Source organism: Osmerus eperlanus, chromosome 13, assembly GCF_963692335.1.
Source record: "Osmerus eperlanus chromosome 13, fOsmEpe2.1, whole genome shotgun sequence".
Classification (NCBI taxonomy): domain Eukaryota; kingdom Metazoa; phylum Chordata; class Actinopteri; order Osmeriformes; family Osmeridae; genus Osmerus; species Osmerus eperlanus.
Genome location: NC_085030.1, coordinates 17,006,454 through 17,032,947, shown reverse-complemented (window position 1 = coordinate 17,032,947; position 26,494 = coordinate 17,006,454). Strand labels below are relative to the sequence as shown.

The window sequence follows — 26,494 nt, the reverse complement described above, 5'->3', positions numbered from 1 at the left end:
ACAGAGGCCCAGCTTTCCTTACTCTCCAACAAGGCTGATATCTTACAGAGGCCCAGCTTTCCTGACTCTCCAACAAGGCTGATGTCTTAAAGAGGCCCAGCTTTCCTGACGCTCCAACAAGGCTGATGTCTTACAGAGGCCCAGCTTTCCTGACTCTCCAACAAGGCTGATGTCTTACAGAGGCCCAGCTTTCCTGACTCTCCAACAAGGCTGATGCAGATGAAATGACCAAAGGGGTTAGCATGTGTGAAATGACCAAAGGGGTTAGTATGTGTGTTTTGGATGAAATGACCAAAGGGGTTAGCATGTGTGTTTTGGATGAAATGACCAAAGGGGTTAGCATGTGTGTTTTGGAAGAAATGACCAAAGGGGTTAGCATGTGTGTTTTGGATGAAATGACCAAAGGGGTTAGTATGTGTTTTGGATGCAATGACCAAAGGGGTTAGCATGTGTGAAATGACCAAAGGGGTTAGCATGTGTGTTTTGGGGTAAATGACCAAAGGGGTTAGCATGTGTGAAATTACCAAACTACGATACTCATGTTTAAAAAGGCTCTGGTAAATGTTGAAGTGCTGAACACTTTTTCATTCAAGTTATAGTAAAGAAGTATGGGCTCTGACATATACTCAAGTAAAATGTAGCCATTACTACTACCTGTTGGACCTCACATCATATTCATACATTAATACCCCATGCAGCGTATTCGCCAGGAATCCTTTTTGACAAGAAGATTTAATAGAATTGAGTGTCTTGTTAGATAAACTTACATAGCAAAATATTGGGTGTGGGGATTGATTTAGTGAGTGGTAACAAATTCGATCACATTTGAAAAGTAAACAATTGAGGTTTTGCGTACATGAACAACCGTGTCAATACCAATATATATGGATGGTTTTGTGCAAAGGAATGAATGACTAACTTAAACTAACAACAAAAATAGATATTGTTCCCTTCTAGATTCAGAATGTTGCCAACCATTAAAAACCAGCACGCATCTCAAGGTGTCCCATGTCTGTTTTTATTTTGGAGACATACATTAGTTACTTTTTTCATATATTTTCTGTTATTTCAACATATATCTTTAGAATTTGTTATTTAACATTCAAGGTAACCAAACATAACACCTAATATCATCTCAAATATTAAAGTTAGTGCAATTTACAGTTAAAACTTTCAAATTTCAAACTAAAAACAGCTTTTGTCTGCAAAAATATACATATCTATTGATACATTAAACTTCCTTTAAGACTCCAGTAAAAACTTAAAATACCTTCCTTTATGGAAAATTAAAAACAAAACGTGACATCGTAAGTCATCTAGAGGCACATTAGCTCAAAATGGTTGAGAAACACTTACATGTAAGATATTTAAATTACTGCACCAGCAGGAGTGAAACACACGCACATTTTTCGACACAGAAAAAACACTGATATTCTAGAAGCACTTCAATGAGGCACTAGGTGAAGATCTGGCCTTGAGAAGCCACAGAACCACACTGGCCTGAGGATTCACAGCTACAGGCAGAACCGACGCAGAAAGCAGAGAACCTACAAATGGTACGCACACACTGTAAGCCACATCCAACACAGAACGGTACCTTGGGCATGGACGCAAGCTGTTATGTGGTTCTCAGTGCAGCAACATTGAGGAGAAATGTAGAGGGAGAGAAAAAAGTAAAGAAAATGGCACTTGTTAGGGTAAATGTGTAAATTTGTTTAAAGCCTGGAGGCTAACAATCCCAGCTCTAAGGCGTGCTAGGAACGAAGCTAGCCCTCCACCTGTTTGTTCAGAACCCCTGGTGGGGTGGCGTGAAGTGAGAAGTCCAACTACAGTATAGGAGAATTATCTTTGGAGTGGATAGCATATTAGCTGTCAAGTGCAGCTGGCACAACTGCCTCATTGTGCTTTTGGGGTTTGGCGTTTAGTTCTACAGCATTGAGTCTGACAGAGACTACAGAAGAAAACTGCGGACCATCACTGGTATTAAAGACAGGTTCGAAAGATACAGCACTACAGTAAATACACAATACTCACCTCAATGTGTATGCATAAATATCGATCTTCATGCCAATCTGAATGGAATAAACATTTAGACGATACCTCATTTTATACAATTTTAAAATACTCACTACTGTACATGTGTACCGTTGTCAGACAATGGTTTGAATTGCTGCACATGCACAAACACTAGGCTCCTGTCCTCATCTTCCTAAACTCTCAATGAGTATCACTTGAGTATTCCCATTTCTGCCAGATCATCGGCCATGAGGTTGATATGTTATCCATAGCAAAGTACAAAGTACTATTCTCTGTCACCGGTGTATGACCTTGTGGATAATCTGCTTTGATCCACAGCCCCAAAGAAATTACTAAGGTACCTTTGTATCCACCTGTCTGCCCCCCTGCAGCTCCCTCCCTGGGGTTCACCAGAGGAACAGACCTCCCTGGGGCTCACCACAGAGGAACAGACCTCCCTGGGACTCACCACAGAGGAACAGACCTCCCGGGGGCTCACCAGAGGAACAGACCTCCCTGGGACTCACCAGAGGAACAGACCTCCCTGGGGCTCACCACAGAGGAACAGACCTCCCTGGGGCTCACCAGAGGAACAGACCTCCCTGGGGCTCACCACAGAGGAACAGACCTCCCTGGGGCTCACCAGAGGAACAGACCTCCCTGGGGCTCACCAGAGGAACAGACCTCCCTGGGGCTCACCAGAGGAACAGACCTCCCTGGGGCTCACCAGAGGAACAGACCTCCCTGGGGCTCACCAGAGGAACAGACCTCCCAGGGACTCACCACAGAGGAACAGACCTCCCTGGGACTCACCCCAGAGGAACAGACCTTTTCAGTCGATAAGAAAACTGAGGAGATGAGGACAGGAGACCAAGAAGGCATGTTGACCAGCCAAACAGCAACAGATAACTAAGACACCAATGTGTGTGTTGGTGTTCATAACCCAACAGTACTGTACAAAGGTATTCTCTATCCATTCAAAGCCAGAAACCTTCAGTGCATCGTGATGTCTGAATTCACTGGTTCAAAACATTACAATTTCAAGCCACATAGTAAAAATACTGTGTCTGACTTCACCTAGAAACCTGGTTGGTGGCTTTGACTGTATTTGATACTCCAAACAGAACCAACGATTTAAACATGTTACACACCAGCACCGAGTAACAAAGCCAGTCTACATACAGACATGTTGAGTAAAAAGTCCATCAACTCAAATCAAATACTGTCAGGCATCAGCTAAAACAAGATCCTTTGTACATGTTTAGTATTAATGAGACGGTGTGTGATTGTATTTCTAAGTTCTGCATCACTAGGAATGTGGTCGAAGTTCCTCCTTCCACAAGGAAACTTTCAACTGGAAAATGAGTTCTCAAAAGCACCATCTCTCCCATACAAAACATAACCTTGGCATTAGTGCACAGGACTTAAGTTACCTGAACATCTAATAGAGACTACTGAATTTTGTTTTTTTACAATAACGTATTTTCAGATGACGTCTTTTATGACAACAAAAATACATTTGCTGAGGAGTCAAGTCTTGGTAAGTATGTATACTGTAGCATAGGAACCTGCTACAGAGAACGATCTAGATACACATCATGAGGTACTTGGCTACAGATGTTAATATGCACTTAAGATACATGTACTGTAGCTGTGAGTCTATGAGAAAGTGCTGATTAGCACATTTTGAACACAACAACTGGAAGCTCCTGTTAGGAATATCCATCATAATGTGGCAGTCTTCTGGGTCTGTCAAGTTTGACCAAACTGTGCCAGTTACCACAAAGTTAAACATTTTGACTTTTGATTTGCCTAGAAGAACCAACTTGTAGTTAACATACTTATTGCTCTCCATGTGGACAGTAATCCAATAAAAAATATATCTTTATATGTTAATCTTCCTACTGTTGAATACATAACACAGTAGTACCAACTGAATGGCTGTTTAATGGTCCTTATGTGGGTTTAGGCTGAGTACTAAGTACTAGTTTAGAAGACTTAGTACTGAGTTTTTAGGGGGAAATCGTTCATTATTATGAAATATTTTAGGACCAGATTTCTTTCTATGTAGTAAAACTTTCTTGTGTTATTATAATTAGATCATCAATCTGCTCAATTATCTCATTTGAAATAATTATTATATCGTTTTAGGATCAGTTATTTTACATAGACTCCGTTTTCAGTGGTATTTACCTAATAAGGAGCAGATAAAATCAAAACATAAAAATATTTTCAATCATTCGTGATTCGATTCACCACAAGTGGTATTTCTAAACTGGCATTCATCTGAAAGAGGTAACCCTGTTGCGCCTAGCTGTGGTTAACCAACGATGACATAGACAGGATCATGGTTAGGTGATTGGACAGAGGAGCGCTGGAGTGGAGAGCATGTATAAACAGGGCTCCTCCTGGAGACCAGGCGAGGCTGGGAGAGCTCACCACCCCGACCAGGAGAGCAGCTCAGGGGAGAGCAGCTCAGGGGAGAGTAGCCCAGCCAGGGAAGGCAGAGCAGGGCGGGGCAGGGTGAGGGGAGAGGGGGTGAGTGGCAGGAGGGGAGAAGGGGTGAGGGTGGGTGAGGGGCAGGAGGGGAGAGGGGTCATTGGCCTCCATCGCTGGATGAGGGGCTCTCGGACCGGGCCTCTCTCAGCCCTGCAGACCTCTTCTGTTTGTGTTTGGACTTCCTCAGCATCCGGACCTGACAGAGACACATACACACACGCTCTGGTCAGGATGAACACACAGGTGTGGAGAGATCCCCAGTTGTGTCCGGTCTGGAGGACTGTGTTGACCCCTGAGGACCCGGGTGACCCCTGACCTTTGGCCCGGCTGCGGAGATGATGATGTGTCCCGGGGCCTGGATCCAGGGCTCCCCGTCCACCTGCACCGGGAGGGGCTTGGTTACCGTGACGCGCACATAGTTGCCCTGGGCAATGCGGATCCCCGAGCGTAGTCCACTTTGCACCTGGCCCTGCGACACACACCACAACTCAGCTGATCTACTGTCCCGGAACAGCAAGGGTCAGTAGGAGCAGGGGTCAGTAGGAGCAGGGGTCAGTAACAGCAGGGGTCAGTAGGAGCAGGGGTCAGTAACAGCAGGGGTCAGCAGTAGCAGGGGTCAGTAGCAGGAGGGCTCAGTAGGAGCAGAGGTCAGCAGTAGCAGGGGTCAGTAGCAGGAGGGGTCAGCAGGAGCAGAGGTCAGTACTCACCATGTGCACCACCCCCGTCACCCCCACCACCTCCAGCATCCCATCATCGATACGGGGACGACCAAAACGACAGTCCCCCTCTGATCCCCACAGGTCTGCTCCAGAGCCCCAACTAGACGCAGACACAAACACCACAGGTTTATAGTTGTGCAAGTAATTAAGCCTGTGTATATGCAAGATAATGAGTGTGTGTGTGTGTGTGCTTGCATGTGTGTGTGTGTGTACCTGGGGATGTTGAGGAAGATCAGTCCCTCTATACTGGGCAGCTCCACTTCCTGTTTGTCCACCTGCAGCCGAATGTCTTGATGGAGGTTCCTGGTGTGACTAAGTTTCTGCAGCCCCGCCTTCACATACACACCCTTGTTGTGAAACCTAGACACACACGCACACACACATCAAGAGAACCTGGTTAGGCAGGGAGGCCCCCAGACTTTCCCAGTCGTTCTGTGCTGTGCAGCAGCATGTATGATGGCAGCAGCTGGGTGTCCTCCCTGCAGGCAGGGGGCTCTGGGTCCAGTGTTAGGTACCTGCTGTTGAACCTCCCTGCAGGCAGGGGGCTCTGGGTCCAGTGTTAGGTACCTGCTGTTGAACCTCCCTGCAGGCAGGGGGCTCTGCGTCCAGTGTTAGGTACCTGCTGTTGAACCTCCCTGCAGGCAGGGGGCTCTGCGTCCAGTGTTAGGTACCTGCTGTTGAACCTCCCTGCAGGCAGGGGGCTCTGCGTCCAGTGTTAGGTACCTGCTGTTGAACCTCCCTGCAGGCAGGGGGCTCTGGGTCCAGTGTTAGGTACCTGCTGTTGAACCTCCCTGCAGGCAGGGGGCTCTGGGTCCAGTGTTAGGTACCTGCTGTTGAACCTCCCTGCAGGCAGGGGGCTCTGGGTCCAGTGTTAGGTACCTGCTGTTGAACCTCCCTGCAGGCAGGGGGCTCTGGGTCCAGTGTTAGGTACCTGCTGTTGAACCTCCCTGCAGGCAGGGGGCTCTGGGTCCAGTGTTAGGTACCTGCTGTTGAACCTCCCTGCAGGCAGGGGGCTCTGCGTCCAGTGTTAGGTACCTGCTGTTGAACCTCCCTGCAGGCAGGGGGCTCTGGGTCCAGTGTTAGGTACCTGCTGTTGAACCTTCCTGCAGGCAGGGGGCTCTGGGTCCAGTGTTAGGTACCTGCTGTTGAACCTCCCTGCAGGCAGGGGGCTCTGGGTCCAGTGTTAGGTACCTGCTGTTGAACCTCCCTGCAGGCAGGGGGCTCTGGGTCCAGTGTTAGGTACCTGCTGTTGAACCTCCCTGCAGGCAGGGGGCTCTGGGTCCAGTGTTAGGTACCTGCTGTTGAACCTCCCTGCAGGCAGGGGGCTCTGGGTCCAGTGTTAGGTACCTGCTGTTGAACCTCCCTGCAGGCAGGGGGCTCTGGGTCCAGTGTTAGGTACCTGCTGTTGAACCTCCCTGCAGGCAGGGGGCTCTGGGTCCAGTGTTAGGTACCTGCTGTTGAACCTCCCTGCAGGCAGGGGGCTCTGGGTCCAGTGTTAGGTACCTGCTGTTGAACCTCCCTGCAGGCAGGGGGCTCTGGGTCCAGTGTTAGGTACCTGCTGTTGAACCTTCCTGCAGGCAGGGGGCTCTGGGTCCAGTGTTAGGTACCTGCTGTTGAACCTCCCTGCAGGCAGGGGGCTCTGGGTCCAGTGTTAGGTACCTGCTGTTGAACCTCCCTGCAGGCAGGGGGCTCTGGGTCCAGTGTTAGGTACCTGCTGTTGAACCTCCCTGCAGGCAGGGGGCTCTGGGTCCAGTGTTAGGTACCTGCTGTTGAACCTCCCTGCAGGCAGGGGGCTCTGGGTCCAGTGTTAGGTACCTGCTGTTGAACCTCCCTGCAGGCAGGGGGCTCTGCGTCCAGTGTTAGGTACCTGCTGTTGAACCTCCCTGCAGGCAGGGGGCTCTGGGTCCAGTGTTAGGTACCTGCTGTTGAACCTTCCTGCAGGCAGGGGGCTCTGGGTCCAGTGTTAGGTACCTGCTGTTGAACCTCCCTGCAAGCAGGGGGCTCTGGGTCCAGTGTTAGGTACCTGCTGTTGAACCTCCCTGCAGGCAGGGGGCTCTGGGTCCAGTGTTAGGTACCTGCTGTTGAACCTCCCTGCAGGCAGGGGGCTCTGGGTCCAGTGTTAGGTACCTGCTGTTGAACCTCCCTGCAGGCAGGGGGCTCTGGGTCCAGTGTTAGGTACCTGCTGTTGAACCTCCCTGCAGGCAGGGGGCTCTGGGTCCAGTGTTAGGTACCTGCTGTTGAACCTCCCTGCAGGCAGGGGGCTCTGCGTCCAGTGTTAGGTACCTGCTGTTGAACCTTCCTGCAGGCAGGGGGCTCTGGGTCCAGTGTTAGGTACCTGCTGTTGAACCTCCCTGCAGGCAGGGGGCTCTGGGTCCAGTGTTAGGTACCTGCTGTTGAACCTCCCTGCAGGCAGGGGGCTCTGCGTCCAGTGTTAGGTACCTGCTGTTGAACCTTCCTGCAGGCAGGGGGCTCTGGGTCCAGTGTTAGGTACCTTCTGTTGAACCTCCCTGCAGGCAGGGGGCTCTGGGTCCAGTGTTAGGTACCTGCTGTTGAACCTCCCTGCAGGCAGGGGGCTCTGGGTCCAGTGTTAGGTACCTGCTGTTGAACCTCCCTGCAGGCAGGGGGCTCTGGGTCCAGTGTTAGGTACCTGCTGTTGAACCTCCCTGCAGGCAGGGGGCTCTGGGTCCAGTGTTAGGTACCTGCTGTTGAACCTCCCTGCAGGCAGGGGGCTCTGCGTCCAGTGTTAGGTACCTGCTGTTGAACCTTCCTGCAGGCAGGGGGCTCTGGGTCCAGTGTTAGGTACCTGCTGTTGAACCTCCCTGCAGGCAGGGGGCTCTGGGTCCAGTGTTAGGTACCTGCTGTTGAACCTCCCTGCAGGCAGGGGGCTCTGCGTCCAGTGTTAGGTACCTGCTGTTGAACCTTCCTGCAGGCAGGGGGCTCTGGGTCCAGTGTTAGGTACCTGCTGTTGAACCTCCCTGCAGGCAGGGGGCTCTGGCTCCAGTGTTAGGTACCTGCTGTTGAACCTCCCTGCAGGCAGGGGGCTCTGCGTCCAGTGTTAGGTACCTGCTGTTGAACTTCTCTGGCTCCTCCTCGCGAGCGTGGTGGAAGTCCAGGGTAAGCTCTGCGTCGATGCCCAGACCAAGGTAGTTGTTCATCTGCACTATCTATGGTTCAACAGCAGAGAGCAGCACTGTCACACACCTCAGGACATCAACCAGGAACCAAGACAAACTTCACACACCAATATCACTACGTCTACTATCACTCCTACTATCACTATTAATACTTCCCTTAAAAACCTCCCTCTCTCTCCCTCTCTCTCCCTCTCTCTTCCTCCCTCCCTCCCTCCAGACCTTGGGAGGCTCCAGGTAGCCGTTCTCCTCCCCACCCCCGCTCATCTCCTGGGCGTCCAGCAGGATGGTCCAGCGGTCCATCTGCACCTCCTCTGCCTCGTCCACGGCTTGCAGCACATTGTGGGGGTCCTCGCCGCTGTAGCCCGCCCCCCAGCGCAGCACCCGGGCCAGGTCGTTCCCTGAGGGGGACAGGGCGTCAGGGACAACACGCTCGGACACATCTGGGGTCAGCTGCAGACCCTGTGTGGGGGTTTGGGGATGATGTCTGGAGGTGTGATTCTGTGTGTTGGTGGTGGTACCAGGTTCATGGCTGTCTGGGGGCAGTGTTCTGACCTGTGCCCAGAGGGATGATGGCGATCGGGGGCTCAGGACAGACCAGCTTGTGCCTGACGGCCTCCAGGACTCCCAGGACCCAGCCCACCGTTCCGTCCCCCCCACACACCAGCACCCGGAAGTGGGGGACCTCCCTGAACGTGTGGAGTCTGGAGGGGAAGGAAAAAAAGCAACCAAAATATGAAAACATATATATATTAAATGTAACAACTTAAAAAGCTAACAACTTTGTTGTTTATTTTTCTTACAGCGAGACAAAAACAGTTCCACTGTGACCACAACACAGAGAAAAAAGATTTACTTTTGGCTCTTAAAAAGGCACAGAACAGTTCACATCTCCCAGTCTCACCCTGCCAGTGGTCCACCATTGGTCAAGTCGAATACTTGGTGAGGGTTCAGAAGCTTCCGGAAACTGTAGAGCAGCTCTCGTCCCCTCAGCCCTCCACTCCTGGGGTTCACAAACACCAGCAAGGGACAGCAGCCTCTCTCCAACTTGTTGTGCTGTGTGGGTTTACAAAAGCGTCAGCTGATGAGCTGTGGGGTTTTCACAAAAGCATCGTTGTTGTTACATCCTGGCTGACGCTGCCTTCAGAATTGCAGCCAAATTGTAGACTCTTGTTGAATGTTAGATTTCGTTCAAAGGCAGCCCAATCTCACCACCAAAAAACAAGATATCTCTTCCGAACTTTAACTACAGCCTGCAGGGCAGCGAGACTTGTGTTACCAGTATCTCGGGTATCACCAGGGAGGTGAGCTGTTTGTTGCAGACAGCCGTGTCCTTGGCTAGCATGTAGACTCTCTCCGCCTCGGAGAAACACGATATCTGCAGTGCCAGCGCTCCTGCCACCCCACACACACACACAGACGGACAGGTCAAATCACAGTATACATTTACTCATTTAGCAAAAGCTTTAAACCAAAGCCAAGTACAAATCGTGTCTATATGTAGGCAGTATCACAGGAAGATCACCACTCATGGAATACCTCGTCCAATCAAATTACTTGGCCAAGTAAAAACGTTTCAACAACGAACCAACATGAGGATATGGGTTGTGACAGAGGGGACACATGCAATGCTATGGCATGAGCACGTGGACTCATTCAGCTATTGAAACATACTGCATGGTATTACTCAAACTGGAGCACTGGCCTGTATTGTGAAAGAGCTAGCGAAGGGGGGGGGGGGGGGGGGTTCCATGACAACTTGCCTACCTTGGCTCCCGTAGACATGCGTTGTGGCCATCAGGTGACCTGTGGAGAGACAGAGGCAGAGAGACAGAGGCAGAGAGACAGAGACAGAGAGACAGAGGCAGCGACAGAGAGACAGAGACGCAGAGAGACAGAGGCAGAGAGACAGAGACGCAGAGAGACAGAGGCAGAGAGACAGAGAGAGAGACAGAGACGCAGAGAGACAGAGGCAGAGACACAGAGACGCAGAGAGACAGAGCGAGTGAGAGAGCAAAACAAGAAGAAATTAGGTTGGAGAGGAGTCGGTATTGATTGTTTTTCTGGTGCCCCAGATTTAAACGACAGTTAAAGCCAGCTGAGATAGCGGTAGTAGGGTCGGGCGGTGGCGGGGGGGTGAACTGACTCTTGACAGCCAGGTGTTCCTGCAGCAGGTGGGAGTACTCGTCCTTGTCCAGCAGCGGGGGCAGTCCTCCTATGAGCAGCTGGACCTGTACCCTGCTGTTCCTGCTCTCAGCCACGTAGAAGCGAGTCTGGTTCATCTGCCTCAGGGAAACCTAGAGGAGAGAGGGTAACATTTTCGGGGAAATCGTGAGGTGTGCTTGTGGCCACAGCAGTGATTTTTTTCCTTTATCTAGTTCACCTCTAAACCCGTTATTTAAACCGGTATCAAAACGTCCGAAAATGACTTCAGACTTTTCGTTCACTGAGCCACAACAGGGTCTACATGCGCAACATATTCAACATCATATGGCTACAGAAATGCACCCATTAATACAGTCACCTAGATACTAGATAACCCCAAGTGGACAGACATTATTAATAGAGCACCTTCCGGATCTCCTTCAGTTTGTCCAGAAGCATCTCCTGACCCGGCAGCACCTGTCTCTGAACTACGGTCAACACAACACAACACGCTGTCAGTCTGATTAACCGTCTGTGTGACCTTTGACCCAGAGAAAGCTTTTTAATCTGTTCAATTTGATGAATGTGTATTTTTGCCCTGAGTACTGACCTTGCCTGCTTCCCATGTACACCTCCACAAGATTGAAATTGGAAAGGTCCTCTGCCTAAGGCCAAAACCAAGAACAGCTTAAAGGTTACCAGGAGCAGATAGGAAGGTGGATTGGCTGATACAGTATATTGGGCATCAAGACTAAATAGGTGTATCAATAACATCTTGTAGAAGCACCTGTTTTTCCAGTCGAATGAGTACCTCCTGGATGACAGAATCCACTGTACTGTTCTTGGATATGGAGATGGAGACATAGGCCGCACCAACCCTACACACACACACACACACTTTTCGGTTACGGTTTATAGTTCTAACCATCGTCTGGTGGACGGTCCCTTAAATCAGGGGGGGACTACACTTCCCAGAAGCCCTCACTTCTGCCAGCCGGCGTAGATGTTCACCACCTCCGTGTCCTGGGGTCTGGCCCTCAGAACCCACGCCTCGGGAACACAGTCCTTAAAGATGCCCTTGTTGTCAGGGTTACCGTTGCGGTTCAGGATGTCGTCGGACTGCAGGGGTGGTTGTCCATACTCGTGCAGGTCATAGTCCTTGGGCTCGTCAGGTAAGTAGAAGGCCCTCAGCGCCGATTCCTGCAGGTCACAGATGGTACTGGTTTAATGACTTCCGTTACTTCACTACTACACTGTTAAATGAATTGAATAATTGAAGGCACTGCCTCTGCTGTGGAAAGGAGCAAGTGTTCCTTACATTTCCAGGCTAAAACAAAGCTTGTAGCTTTGAACTGTACCTGAACTGTACCAGTGAACAGTGAAGGAACACTGACAAAAACATCCTTTGTGTCAGTTGAGTTATTCACGCGTTAATCAGGTTTAGGTAACGGCAAGCTTCTCACCAACACTTCCTCATTCTTGGTTATTCGAGGAATGGAGACCAAGCGAAAGTTGCCACGCTTGATGGCATCATCCCCATCTGACACCTTCAACACCTGCTTTCCTGGGGTTAGCAAACACACACACAGGAGACAGGGACTCTTCAGACAAACAAAGAGTTAAAGGGATGTGAGTTTGTAGTGTGAGTTTCAGGTTTACGATACACCAACCACTGTATTACCATGCTGTTGCGGTTGTTTTTGGTGCGTACCTGAATCTGGCGTGGAGGCTGGCTGGCTCTCCTTCACTGGAACAGACACCTGACTGTCAACCTCATCCAAATGATCTAGGGAAGGAGAATGTGAAATGGTGAAATCTGGGGCAAAAACATGAAACAATCAATATCCCATTTACCAAACAGAAAAGTCTGTTCATTTAACTTTTAACATCAAGGTATGTCTGAAAAAATAGTTTATGTTCTATTTACAGCTTTATTCCATTTACTTACAGTAAACAGCACATTAAAGTGCAACACTTTTTTTATACAATGGTGTGACTTTTTTTTCTGCTGTGAGAAAAACGGTGTAACTGTGTCTGCAGAAAAAGCAAGAGGATGTGGCTTATGAGCAACAGCTTTAGTTAGTATGAGTATGAGTGTGTGTGTATATACACATATATGTGTGTGTGGTTTAGTTAGTACACAAGCGTGTGTGTGTTTGTACAAATGTGCGTGGGAGGGGTAGGAGGGCGTGTGACTACAGGCGTACCCAGCTCGTTCTGGCAGCTCTCTGAGATGCGGTAACAGTGCATCTTGCTGAAGTTCCTGGAGCTCAGCTGAACACAGGCCGGTGTGAGCATCACGCCGGCCAGCCGGCCCAGATCACACACTGGAGGCACGATGATATAGCAGGCGGCATGCGTCTGGAGAAACACCATGTCACAATGCTATCCATCTTGCAGGCGCTAGCATGCGATGTCCTGTACATATACCGTCTTCAGTCCTAGCCTGTGTTGACCTGTGGTGACTCAAATAACTGGTACTGAACTGTGGTGTTGTTTCGGCAGAGGACACCCTAGGCCGACACCTAGACTGTGCCAGGCTTTCCAGGTTTAAGACACGTTAACCTTTCACATAAGTTCTCATCTAGATCTCCTGAATTCCTTAACTCCTGAACCCCCCACCCTGCAGGATCTAGTCCTTCTAACCCTGACCCTCCAGCCTGCTGGGTCCTAGAGCCTGCCGAGTTCTCCAGCTCACCGTGATGCCACACCACTCGCACTTGATCCCGGCCAGCACGTCAGACGAGCCGCAGGTGCGGCGGCACACCTCGCAGCGCGCCCCTGACGGGATGTTCCCCTCCCTCCAGTGGTGGTGGAAGACGTCCTGCAGCAGGAAAGGAAACTCTCTGTTTATTATGTTTCATTTCTGGGGTCTAATCTGGCGTCGGACAGCTGTGGTTAAAAAGAATTCCAAACCAGAAAGCACACACACACTACACAAGCGAGATCCACAGACAAACACTTGTGTTATCTATGTATCTAATTACAATTTAACAACAGCTGTGTGGTTTGTAGTGTAACGATATTGATTTCAGTGCAATCCTGTGACAGATCGCATTCTCGAGCAGATCAATTAAAAGCAACCCCCCCCCCCCACACACGCACACACACAGAGGGAAACGATAACATAACACAGTAACTACAAAGCCGTCGTAGATCCTAAACTTCATTTGTTGCTTGTTTTTTTATGTAGAATCAAAGACTAGCCTTCCAGACCCTTCTCGTTTCACTAGCCTCTGCTCAGCAGTTGGCAGATTATCCATGCTGCTATCAGAGTGACGGATGGGATTACAACCTTTAAGTGTCTCATGTACAGGATGTGATTAAACAGCATCAGTCTCCTCAGACTGGCAGGAGAAAAGTACTAAAACTACAGTTTGTTGCCAATCATCAATAATCCAGCCCCACTCAGACCTCACGACGGCGGTATCAGAGAGCTAAGCCAGATCTAGCACTTGATTACTACTTCTCGGTCTACAGCCAACAGCCTGGCTGTAGGTCACCGTAAGCAGCCACGGAGCAGACAGTGAAATCTGATTTCAAACCACACAGAAAGGTCAGACTTACAGACAACTGTGGAGAGGAGCCGGAACAAGAATTCAAAATGCACCTGTGCTTGTTGCTGAAGGTAAATAACCGTGGAAGTTATGAGGTGCGGTTGTGCTACTGGACACTTACTCGATCCTGCGTCCCATCCTGGTGGCAGACTCGGCAGTCTCCACAGCTGAATATCGCACAGTCAGCGTGGACGTGCAGCTCACACACTGAAACAGACAGGAGGACAGAACAGGAGATTTAGACGGAACATTAGCTGGGGACAAACACTTGTATTACCCTGTATGCTAAAACTACCCCTGTACTGCCGATAACTATTGGTGGAAATGTTTCAATGATCTCTTGATACTTCACAGGCTCCCGCTGTGGCCCTGCTGAACCTACGCAGACTAAACAAATTCTGTCAACCAAGTTCTTTGCGGCTCACTAACAACCAGGTTTATGTATATATTTCTTAGATAAATAAGCAATATTGGCCGTGTCAACTTTGTGTTTAGTCGTTTTAACAACCTGTGGTTTGAGGTTAGAGGTCCTAGAGGATTGATACGTTTGTGCTCTTTTGGTGTTGTTTTGCTAAACACGTAGCAAATGATTTACATGCTACTATTAGTAGCATTTGCAAACTATGGGCCTCACTTTCAACTGTTAAACGTTTATATCCTAAAAGGTTCTTGAGACAAGTGTCTGTGGTTTTCTAGATATAAGGTTTCTATAAACGTTCTTCAGACTTCCCTGTTACAGAATACTGATGTCACCATTGTTCAGTTCTGCACAGAGATGAGATGATCAAACATTTTGATTTTTTTTGTCAAATCTGTGATTTGACACATTTCTAGCCAGACAATGCCTGTTCTGTAATTAACTCCAAATGAAAGAGGCTAAAGAAAGATTCACCAAGCAGAACCTGAACAACAGACCACTGCTGACAGCTTGCGCCCACACAAAGACGAGTCATTTGTCTCCCGCTGTTCCTCATAGATTGGGTTGGTGTGCCCTGGCTTCTACAGAATCATTATTAGTGGGTTGAAAAGCAGTGCTGAAGCCAGGATTGCACATATAAGCACACAGGCCACACTGATGTTCAGAGGTACAGTGGTCAAAGCTGGGACACACAGACGTTTACAAGTCATTAAAATACCAACCTTCACAACGTAGCGCTGTGTTTCCTTCAAGGTGTTTTCTGCACACACAGCAAAATCTTTTCTTTTGCCCAGCTGGACCGAAACAATGAGCAACGGGGAGCTGGAGAGGAAAACACTAAAATAAGCCCACAACAATGGTGTTTCCATCCTGACCCCTTCCTGTGCATGTATACACCAGTTCAATACCATGCGTCTCGATGTTCACAACAAACAATCACTGGGTATATCAGGGTATGTTTAGGGGTACATGAGGGTATATTGAGGGGTACATGAGGGTATATTGAGGGGTACATGAGGGTATATTGAGGGGTACATGAGGGTATATTGAGGGGTACATTCAGCGGTACTGGAGCAGTGACATCACTCACCTGCACCAGCGTCGGGGCCAAGCATGAGCACACCGATCTCAGTGTCTTCAGACACTTCTCATGGCACATGAAGTTACACACTGTACACAGCAAGCAGAAGGGAACCTTTCAACTACACTGTACACACCAAGGAAAACAAGCAATTACACTCATTCCAGTCATGCAGATTTATGCTTTGGGAGGATTCGCTGTGAACAGGCCCGACGGCTCAGGGCACGTCGATGCGAAGGCGATAGTAGCCAGATATCAGATCGCGGATCAACACCATCAAACAGAATGCAAAGGAGCAGTTATTGAGTCAGTCACCTTCAGCCAGTCAATACCTCTCCACTGAAGCTCTTTGAACAGGCATCAAAGGGGCTTGTGACAGACCGCTGGGTTTGTCTTCATTACGACCCTTTCATTTGAGGTGTGTTGGAGTATCTAAACATCTACCACGTCCAGGACAGTGGGCCCTGAAGGCCTCTGGTCTAACCACAGGCAGCACAGCAGTCCAGTCACAGATCTGCATTCACTCAACAACACGCAAACCAACACAGCTGACACAGTAAGCATGCTTAAAGTTGAATTGCCTTTCTCCCTGTCTTTACATAAGAATAAATTTCCATGCCCTCCCCCCTCCGACTCCACCCTGTCTGTTATTCCTCTCTCTCCAATACAGTCCAAGCCTCTCCTTTACTACGGCAAGCATCCACGGCTCCTGTTGCCATGCCAACCGGGAAAAGTAAATCACGACTTGACTGCAGTTGATTGCGCAACACAGGCTTTGCATCCCTTCCTGCTACCCCCCCCCCCCCCCCCCCCCCCCCATTCTCTGCCCAGTAACATAAAAGCCGTCCATCATATCTGCTGTCGTACTCGGCGCTGTGTGTCGTCTTCTTGTTAGAGGTTAAGGTCTCTATTATAACTTCATATAGACCTGTGGTTGTCAAACTGGGGGGGGGGGGGGGGGGGGGTGAGAGAAGTATATTGTTACAGAAAGAGGATGTGCACTAATAATTTTTTTTATCGCCGTCAGATCCTTTTCATAGTAAGTTAGTTTTTCCACTAACGAGCACTTCACCTGTTACGCTTAGGCTAGCGATAGCTTTCCTTGAGTTGTTACCATCAACATGTGGGTTTTCCTGTCACGAGCACTCATGCATACTTCATTTTCTGTAAGCTTGTCACACAACTTGGTATTTCACACTTATCTGCTCCTGTCACAGCCTTGCACTATAGCCCTATGGCCCTGCAAGACTGGCGGTGTTGTTATCGTCTGAAAAGTGTTGCTAGCAAGACGTAAACTTACGCTCATTCATTTAAAAGTTCAAAATAGGTTAGCCTTTCTTATAAAGCATGATTAAGTGAAGCCATTGGTTTGACCGAGAACTTTACTGCTAAACATTAATATGCTGCATTCTGGACAGTCATACAGTGCACTAATCAACAATGCAGTTAGCCTGAAGGCTGATGTTCTGTTGGTTACAGACCTAACCTAGTTGTTGAGATAGCTAGCCAGCTAAACAAAACAAGTGCCAACTGCTCTTTTGAACTTACCTTCACAAAGGAATCCGACAATACCCCATATAAAATCGCTGCAGTTGTGGCAGAATGTTGGCTTAGTGAGAGTCACTCTCTTAAAACAATGCCCGGGCGCGCTGACCTGGTACTTGGAGCGCGAGCCGGGAGACTGTTGAGCCTTTTTCCTCCCGGACCGGGGGCTCGCGCAGGGGCTCTCAGTGCTGAAATGTTTGACTAGAACGCTTTCTGCCATCGTCCCCGCGTAAGACTCAAGTCGAGGACAACTATCTGTCTCCAATTCCCCAACGTTTATGGGAAACGACCGTTTCCGCAGTCAGACAGTTGCCGAGCTAGCTAGCAAGCTCTCGCTAGAAATGCGCTACGTTCACCCTCGCCGAGTCACTCCCGACCGGAGCGAGCGGTGCCAGCTGTGCTCATGCGACGGTGGTCTGCTGCAGACGATTGATGACAGCCCTCCGGTTTAGTAGCAAGCCCGGCAACTAAGCGGATGGTATAGACCAACTAAGCTAATTCCTTGTTATTACGAGTTCTTCATTACAGCTATTAGCTTGCTGGCTATACGCTTGTCAAGAACAACATATTTAGGCTGGTTTCCAGGAAAAATGACATAAAACAATAAGCTTGCAAATTCCTGCGTGTGATGCTGCGATAAATCAAAGACATCCTATGACATATCAACAGAAACAAGTTTACCGACATCGACAACTATTCAGTCAGGAAAATCAACTGTTTTCATTATTCTTCCTAACGTTGGCAGTGCTATAGTTGGGAGGCAGTTCTAAAGGAAAATACTCCAACTACTTCCGCCCATATCCTACGCCCTAACCTCCATGCTTGTGCCATCATGACATGACCAGCATGTTCTCAGCGAGGTCTGAAACAGAGCTTTTACGATCAGCATCCCAGAGTCAAGGGCTTGGCTAGTAAATGAGTACAATCAATTCTTCCGCGGCCTTTGCTAGTTGTGTGATTGGCTTAGTTGAATTTCCGCCACATTTCACATAATTAAGTAAAGATGCAAAGATTTCGCTAAAGTTATTTGGGGTTACTGCCAGTAGAGGCGTTTAAAATTCCGAACAGGCTCTCACTTGCATATGGGGGGAGGAAGCTGTAGCATTTCTGATAGCCTACCAATCAAATAAAAGTAGTCTAACTACACATGGCCAATCTCCGCTGTCTTCAAGTCTACCAGTTTACGGACACACAATTGAATGTATGAACATATGCAACAACCTATCCCTTTACTTGTCCGTCCGTCCCCCATCTTTGTTTAACACGAAACATAATCAATAGGATATGTGAATTATTGCAGGTGTGGGCCTTAACTTTCAACACAGTATTTCACACAGGACACAGTCTATCGGTTAACTGTGCCCGCTAGCGGTCTCCGTCCACCAAAATTGTTTTTCTTCGTTGAGGTTACCGGTCACCTACTGGGTGACCAAGCTTTGTCAGATGCTGTTGCAAATTCAACGACTCCACCGTCAGAGGCCACCGTAGATCAGAAACCATATTCACGGTCAATAACAAACTTGAAAACATATTCTTCCTTTTAATTTTTTTTCCCCCTGACTCACCCCTTTTTCTGTTCAAATGGCTTGCTTTTCTTGATATAATTTAAGTCTGTCTCCAGTGTATCTCACCATTAATCCCGTTCTCAAAGGGACGTTTGAAATATTAGGCTACTAATAGCCTACAGACTTTTCGTAACATCTAACTCGTACTCTTTATTTCACTTATTTAAAACTCAATAGACGTGACTTTTCCAGGTGAATTTTCAACACTAGATGTCAGCAAAGTATTGCAATTTTACAATGACAACCAACCGAGTTCCGAATTCTCATTCTCCATCACTTCTTTGCATAATGAATTCTTGCACCTTTTAGCACACCTGGAACACACTCTTGGTGTTATGGAACAGCTTGAATAACACAGAAAAACGAACAAACTAAAATCAGGGCTGTAGTACTTCGTGTGCTGTCCATATTTAGCATGGATTACATCCTTTTTATTTTAGGATCCCTGCTCTCAAAGATTAAGTTCAGTAAAGAAGTATTTTCTGTGCTGCTACAGAAGTTATGGTTAACCATCATCTGCTGAAATATGTTCATGGTTTGTAGCATCTTAACTGCCATTATCCCAAGTGTAATTGTCTGGCTGTGTAATGGGAAAGGGTGTGCGCTTAGGTGTGTGTATTTGTACTGTCTCTGTGTGTGTGCCTGTCATTGCATGTGGGTACAGCTTGGTGTGTGTGATCTCACAAACAGTTGGAGACTTTGGGGGGTTCTGTGTTGGAACTTACACTTATCATCTTCCTGAGTAGGCAGGGATTAAAAGTGTGAGGTGGGGGGAGAGAGAGATGTATATATATAGAGAGAGATGTATGTGGTAGAAAGGAAGAGAGATGTACGAGATAGAAAGGGAGAAGGCCACTCATTCAACCACACAGGAAGGCTGTGTGGTTGAATGGGTTGTGAAAATGTATGGTAAAAACAGGATTTTGCTTAACAATTTGTCGTATTTCGAACGCTTGGAGCGTTAAGGCAGATAAGGCAGAATGTTGTAATGTGCTGCCATACACACATAGCGCTAAATCTCTCAACACTTGCATGAACGTGCATGGAGACATGAAACCCTAGAGCGTATAGATTCAACAGTGTTTGAGATATAGCACAGGAAAAGTAGTCGGTACTGCTTTGTCGAGCACAAGGCAGCCTCACAACAAATTTATGCTGAAACATTCTGTGATTTTGCATTTATTACTCTGTAGGTTACTGGAAGGTCTCTGTGTTCCCTAAGGCCAGTCATCACATCCAAGCGATTTCAAACTACTTTTCCTAAATTACTGCTCTGCACTGATCTAGATGGCTGCGGCCTCCTTCATCATTGTGTTTCATGGGGATGTTCACTGGCAAATACAGGGACCCCAAATCATGTGGGGGAAGTGACCAGAAACCAGAGACCAGAGATCAGTGACCAGAGATCAGAGACCAGTGATCAGAGACCAGTGACCAGAGACCAGAGACCAGAGATCAGTGACCAGAGATCAGAGACCAGTGACCAGAGACCAGAGATCAGTGACCAGAGATCAGAGACCAGAGACCAGAGACCAGTGAACAGAGACCAGTGACCAGAGACCAGAGACCAGTGACCAGTGACCAGAGACCAGAGACCAGAGACCAGAGACCAGAGACCAGAGACCAGTGACCAGAGACCAGAGACCAGAGATCAGTGACCAGAGATCAGAGACCAGTGACCAGAGACCAGAGACCAGTGACCAGAGACCAGAGACCAGAGACCAGAGACCAGTGACCAGAGACCAGAGACCAGAGATCAGTGACCAGAGATCAGAGACCAGTGACCAGAGACCAGTGACCAGAGACCAGAGACCAGAGACCAGAGATCAGTGACCAGAGACCAGAGATCAGAGACCAGTGATCAGAGACCAGTGACCAGAGACCAGAGACCAGAGATCAGAGATCAGAGACCAGTGACCAGAGACCAGAGATCAGTGACCAGAGATCAGAGACCAGAGACCAGTGACCAGAGACCAGTGACCAGTGATCAGTGACCAGAGACCAGAGACCCCACCAGTGTCACAAAATATTTTTTCCTCTACACACCATTCATCGCCAAGTAATCTCATCTTTACAACGTATTTTGTTCTGTTGAAACTTGGCATTGTAATTACCATTGTCTCTCTCTCTCACACACACACTCACTCAGTCACTCACTCACTCAGTCACTCACAGAGAGCGTAAAGGGAAACTGCATTTGTGAAGTAAAGATATGTGGTCATGTTGTGAAGGCAATCTCAACTCTTATCTTTCATTATAAAATCAGCAGGTTGTCAGCCCCTCCACTTCAATGCTCATCTTTATTGAAGAACATACCCATTCAATGCCTGTAGCGAACTGATACCTCAGTGTGTTCAATTTAACCGGTGTGATCAGTATAGGTTTGCGAACAGGGCTGCCAACTTTTCCAAAAACCTTGGCGTGAGATTTGGTACCACCCCCCCCCCCCCCCCCCCCTTAGGCGAGCTGTGGCGAGCTTCACTCCCCCCAGGCGAGTTTACACGGCTGTTTGCGCGTCAATGATGCTTCACTCCGTTAACCTGCGCCTCGTCCGTTACTGTTTACAAAGTTACTTGTTTGGCGTTGACTTTTCAGCGTGAGATATACAATGTGTGGCGTGAGAGCGTGTGAAATGGTTAAAATGCGTGTGTCACACGGCGAAACCGTGAGAGTTGGCAGCTCTGTGTGAAGGTATGAGGTTCTGCCTTTTATGTTAACACGAATCAGTCGAACAGTCGGGGTATCTTCTCCGTTGGGGGTCGGAAGTGCGAGGAGGCAGCGGGTGGATGATATCGTCAGCACGTGCATGCCTTCGCATTTTAAATAACCCATTTTACCAGCAGGAGAATTTACCAGCAGGAGAACGATTTCTTCTTGAGAAATATCTGTGAACTGGCAAATGAACACAAATTGGCAGATCTCAAATCTGACAATAGTTCATTCTGATCATTTTCTGGAGGGGCTGAGATCTGGGAACTTCTCTTGTTAGGGTTAAGGGCAGATTGCTGCGTTTGGGAATTGAAATGTTCACATTAATATGTATTGGACATGTAGCGCTTTTTAGTACGCATGTGCAAATGTTGGTTGTGTCAGTGTGACGTTGGATGGCACTGTCCAATCACCTTTTATTCTCACACAAGAGTTGTAAATCAGACTTTCTAAATATGGCGACCGCTGAACCGGTGAGTGGATGTATAACCATATACTGTAGATAAATGATCATCTTCTTTGAGGATGTTGGGCTACTGTGGCATTTGTAAAAAGTTGTCAGGTGAGCGGAACAGATTGTGGTGTAAAAGGTATATTCTAGCTGGCTGAATTAGCAAGAATGAACTAGAGGAATGCATGGTGACTTGGAATGTCCGACTTTTGGGTGGGATCACCCATCTACGACTCTCAATCTCGAGCGAAACATATTGATGGAACGCCTAGAAAAGTTTTACGGTATATGTCTTGGCTACTTTCACGCAAATAATATTCGCTTGGCATTATTTAGCTCAGTCCCCAAAAGTAGCCAGCTAGCTTTTGACAGCACGCCACTACTTCAAGTCATGCTTGTCCCCGCCCCCCTTCTTTATAGAGCCTGCTTGTAATGTTAGCTAGCTAATGCCCGATGACAATCCTTTTATGGTGAGAATGTGTAACATTTCAACCGAGCCCAGACTCAATTGATGCGTAATGCATTAAGTGCAATCTTAAACTTTGTACAGGAATCCACACCTAAACAATCTAATTCTGACGAAGAAGAAAAATGTGAAATAACCGGTAAAGAAATTTTGAGTCCTGAAGACTACATCAAACATCCTCTTCAAAACAAGTAAGTACCATTCATCCCTAATTTACAAATCCAAACAAGTAAATGATACTACTTCTGTAGTTGTATTATAGTTTATGCCCTACGTAGGTTATTCAATTATTTACTCACAGGTAAATAAACTACTAAACTGTAGGGTTTTGCCTGTAGATGGATCATATGTGACTGTCCCTTTTGCCCTTGTACTTATGCAGGTGGGCTCTTTGGTTCTTTAAGAACGATAAAAGCAAAACCTGGCAAGCAAATTTGAGGCTGATCTCAAAATTTGACACAGTGGAAGACTTCTGGGCGTAAGTGATCCTTTATATTAAAACTGTGTGTTTGTAGTTAAACAGTGAAATTACTTCCAATAAGTTGTTTTAACAGTGGTTGTGTCTACAAGAACAGCTCAGATATTGAGTGTATATCACAATCTCTTCATAAAAAGTAAATACAAATAATGTAAATACAACAGTGGAAGTGACTTTCAATAAGGCAGGTAGTCAAAGTCTGGCTGTTACAATCCATTGTTTCTTTTTGCTTTCTCAGGCTTTATAATCACATCCAATTGTCGAGCAACTTGATTTCCGGTTGTGACTACTCTCTTTTTAAGGTAAGAGAAGGATGCTCTCTTCTAAGCTTTGTTTTGACAAATCTCTTCTCTTCTCAGTTGAAATATTTCTGACCCCCTGTAGTCAGCAGGCCTCAAATATACCCTTCTCCTTGGTCTTATTATTCTACTGCTCATTCAAATTTGAATAATTTACAAATGTCAGACATGACAAAAGTGTAATTTAAGCTCTAGTTAAGATGGTGAACCTCACAATGCTACACATTTGGCAAGAAAACAAGCTGTTGTCCAATTAGATATCATTCTTGATATTGCGTGAACAACAAAACTCAGTTTTCAGGAACCCGCATAGTTCAGCTGGTTACCATTTTCACTCTGACTGATTAGGAGCTGGCAACATGTATGTGTATTGGGGCTGATGGCTGTAGCTGGTTGACCTCTGACCTTGGCCTGTGCTGGGCAGGATGGCATCGAGCCCATGTGGGAGGATGAGAGGAACAAGCGTGGCGGGCGCTGGCTCATCACGCTCTCAAAGCAGCAGCGCAGGGCGGACCTGGACCGCTTCTGGCTTGAGACGGTTAGTCACCAAACCACCCTGTCACCAAACCACCCTGTCACCAAACCACCCTGTCACCAAACCACCCTGTCACCAAAACACACTGTCATCAAACCACCCTGTCACCAAAACACACTGTCACCAAAACACACTGTCACCAAAACACACTGTCATCAAAACACAACCTCCCCGCCCCACACCCACCCAGCCAAGTACCAGAACCCTCTGAGTACTCATGAATGTTGTCGGTGTGTGTTGCAGCTCCTGTGTCTTGTAGGGGAAGCATTCGACGACCATAGCGACGATGTGTGTGGTGCTGTCGTTAACATCCGAACTAAAGGAGACAAGATAGCGATATGGACGACAGACTACGACAACAAGGACGGCATCACACACATAGGGTGAGGTGGAGATAGAATCAGAGCTCACCAAGTAACAATGTCCGCCAAACGAAACAACATCCAGATCACACTTAAAAAAAATAAAAAGAACAGTTAGGGTGGGTTAGTTTAGCGTGTTTTGAATTCACAGATGTTTATGTTTGGAAGAGTGCCACTAATTGCCCTGATTTTAAATACAGTATATTGAGCATCAATCATGGCTCAGTTTACATTATATCATTCCCCCTTAGCAAGTTTCCTTCAGATTGTATTGTTTTAGTTTTTTACAAGTTGTGTTCTCATCCTGTGTTTTTCTGTTTTCCCAGACACGTATACAAGGAAAGGTTGGGTGTGCCATCCAAGGTAGTGATAGGGTACCAGTCACATGCAGACACGGCCACCAAGAGTGGCTCTACTACCAAGAACAAGTTTGTTGTCTGAGGAATCTCGCACTGCCTCCTGGGAGTTCTATTCTCTTGTCAGCTTCAGATTTGTCTCTTCTGTTAACCTTCATGTGTTGTTTATGAAGGTGCTGTTAACTGTTTACCTGTAACCCTTTACTTTAATATGTTATACTTTAGCCATTAAAAAATGAGGTTAGGCTAGTCTCTGAGACTAGCCTAGCCTGGCGACTAGCCTAGCCTCGGCGACTAGCCTAGCCTCAGAGACTAGCCTAGCAGCTGGGGTAGTCTCTGAGGCTCGGCTAGTGAATGCCTTAACAGGAGCTCTGCTGCTGTGGATGATGGTTGTACAAAACATGGCTGTAAATAAAATGTACAGTGAGTTGTCTTTATTCATAAAGAGCTAATGTGCATTCTACTACTTAACGCCAATATTTCAAATGTAAATCACCCTGGAGGGGTAAACCAGGTTTATGTTAATTTCGGAGTAATTTATTTGACCATCCTTTTCTGATTAACTCATTCTGGACTTTTCTACATTTCAAATCATAGTAAAGTCATTCAGAGCTCTAGCTCACTCTGAAGGTAGGCTTTACTACTATAATTAGCCTACAATGTCTATTTCAGCCCTTAATGGCGTTCTTATTTTGGGCACCTGATGTTTTGTCTGGTGGCTTCAGTTTGATGTTAAATAGTAAATATTATGGGAGATGGGACGTATCATTTACAGGACACGGCTTAATGCTGTGTAGTAGTGTAACGGCTTCGATAAAAATTTGAAGTATTAATAAGCTAATCAGTGTGAAAGCCCGAAGCGAATGTGACGCTTTGTGCAACACTTCAAATCCTGCAGACACCCTGGATTAATCAGACGTCTGGTTTCGAGGTGTTTGATTGTGCAGCTGGATCTAGGATGTGAATAAAAAACTGGTATTGCTGAAGATTGATGGGGACAGCTGTGGTGTCACGTGCTCCACCTGTCGAGACGGAGGAGCAGTTGGCAGGAGTCTTATCCACGCGGAGTCAGTGCACACGCTATGTTAACTTTAGTTCACATGATTAGGCCTATCCTACAAAAGGGGCCTTGGGAAATTGGTATTCCAATCAGGGGTTCACCATAGTGTACGGACAGACTATGGAGAAACAGATATCTGTAAATAGCAGCTGGAGTCATTTTTTCTATTTCAATTTCCCCACAATGCCCCAGGCAACTGTCAAACTCCCGCTCGCCGCCTTCTGAAAGCCGTGCAGCGGGGGCAGAGCCGGAGTCATGCCGAGCAACGGTCCTGAGGAGATGTTTTACCCCTGCTTATGTCGAAGCGCAGATAAATTATAACCCCACAACTCTCCCGGTCTCCAGGCGCTCTTGACATAAGAAGCTCTGAACAGATCATCATGTCCTCTAGCGCCATGGTTTTTTGACAGTAATGTCGCTGAACCAGACTCTTGGTAACCGTCAGTCGGTCCCGTTCGGTCTCAAATAAGGCCGGGCGCGCGAGGGAGAGCTGGTTTGTGCAGCTGTTACCTGCTCTGTCAGTGCTGGATAATGATGTCACTTCCTGTCTCCTCTCTGAAAGTCCATCCACAGGATCCATTAAATTGTCAAGAAGCCAATTTTAGTGCAGTTTTTGGGTCTCCCACTTGCACATAATGGAAAGCCTTGGAGCTTGTGGTAAAAATTAGTCCTTGTATTTATGCATAATTATGTCCACAAACACATGTAAGCGAATGTTGCATATGCGCGTGCACACACACACACACACACACACTAGCAAGCTATTATGTAATGCAGTAGCCTAATAAAGACTTCGGTTCAGTCTCCGAGCAGTTTCTCTATGCAGTGCTGATGCAGGTCCCTCGCTGTCTCTGCATTCATCTTGGAGACGATCGGAGATTTCAAATTGATCTCAATGGCGTGGAAGTTATTCCCTAGCATTTAACTACCTTCAGTGTGGCAGTATCTGGGAAACAGAGCCCCTCTATATGTAATGTATTCCCCGCAGTGACCAGCATCATCCATCTCTAAGCCATCTAAGCCAGCGCGACACTCAGGAGTTTCTGACCCAGTTGGTGCCAGGCATGTTTTGAAGGCGCTCAATATTTACTGAATGTGAGGC

General features: G+C 47.4%; 2 protein-coding genes across 7 annotated transcripts; one reads left to right on the top strand and one right to left on the bottom strand.

Moving 5' to 3' along the window:
• Positions 1–996: 996 nt before the first annotated feature.
• LOC134032133 (diacylglycerol kinase theta) lies at positions 997–18,046 on the bottom strand. Of its 5 annotated transcripts, none has more exons than XR_009931988.1 (24): positions 17,115–18,046; positions 15,576–15,655; positions 15,208–15,307; positions 14,189–14,274; positions 13,209–13,334; positions 12,718–12,871; positions 12,222–12,296; positions 11,974–12,074; positions 11,496–11,710; positions 11,298–11,388; positions 11,121–11,175; positions 10,937–10,998; positions 10,512–10,662; positions 10,133–10,171; positions 9,645–9,760; positions 9,270–9,421; positions 8,921–9,069; positions 8,588–8,766; positions 8,298–8,398; positions 5,448–5,594; positions 5,223–5,334; positions 4,832–4,984; positions 2,501–4,711; positions 997–2,470 (listed from the first exon to the last, which is right to left on the bottom strand). XR_009931988.1 is itself a non-coding variant. In XM_062475968.1 (23 exons), exons 1-23 carry the CDS (start codon positions 17,329–17,331, stop codon positions 4,613–4,615), a joined length of 2,760 nt encoding a protein of 919 aa, XP_062331952.1. In that variant the 5' UTR covers positions 17,332–18,046; the 3' UTR covers positions 997–4,612. The 5 variants fall into 5 exon arrangements, 1 of the variants encoding a protein (XP_062331952.1); XR_009931990.1 differs by having other exon boundaries at positions 2,587–4,711; XR_009931989.1 differs by having other exon boundaries at positions 997–2,412; positions 2,587–4,711.
• Positions 16,532–24,849, top strand: LOC134032135 (eukaryotic translation initiation factor 4E-1A). 2 transcript variants are annotated; one of them, XM_062475970.1, is made up of 7 exons: positions 16,532–16,605; positions 22,387–22,493; positions 22,685–22,780; positions 23,019–23,082; positions 23,504–23,617; positions 23,858–23,997; positions 24,303–24,849. In XM_062475970.1, the coding sequence occupies exons 1-7, from the start codon at positions 16,561–16,563 to the stop codon at positions 24,415–24,417; spliced, it is 681 nt and encodes a 226-aa protein (XP_062331954.1). In that variant the 5' UTR covers positions 16,532–16,560; the 3' UTR covers positions 24,418–24,849. The 2 variants fall into 2 exon arrangements, with proteins under 2 accessions (XP_062331954.1, XP_062331953.1); XM_062475969.1 differs by lacking the exon at positions 16,532–16,605 and adding an exon at positions 21,721–21,858.
• Positions 24,850–26,494: the final 1,645 nt, after the last annotated feature.

Bases quoted from the DNA above. Each gene is read 5' to 3' on its own strand.
- LOC134032133 (XM_062475968.1), bottom strand. From the start codon at position 17,331: ATGGCAGAAAGCGTTCTAGTCAAACATTTCAGCACTGAGAGCCCCTGC. The intron at 10,999-11,120 runs GTCAGTACTCAG...TGTTGACCGTAG, and splicing joins GTACATGGGAAGCAGGCAAG to TTCAGAGACAGGTGCTGCCG. The intron at 5,335-5,447 runs GTACACACACAC...GTCTGCGTCTAG, and splicing joins ATCTTCCTCAACATCCCCAG to TTGGGGCTCTGGAGCAGACC.
- LOC134032135 (XM_062475969.1), top strand. From the start codon at position 21,781: ATGGCACTGTCCAATCACCTTTTATTCTCACACAAGAGTTGTAAATCA. The intron at 21,859-22,386 runs GTGAGTGGATGT...AACTTTGTACAG, and splicing joins ATATGGCGACCGCTGAACCG to GAATCCACACCTAAACAATC. The intron at 22,494-22,684 runs GTAAGTACCATT...GTACTTATGCAG, and splicing joins AAACATCCTCTTCAAAACAA to GTGGGCTCTTTGGTTCTTTA.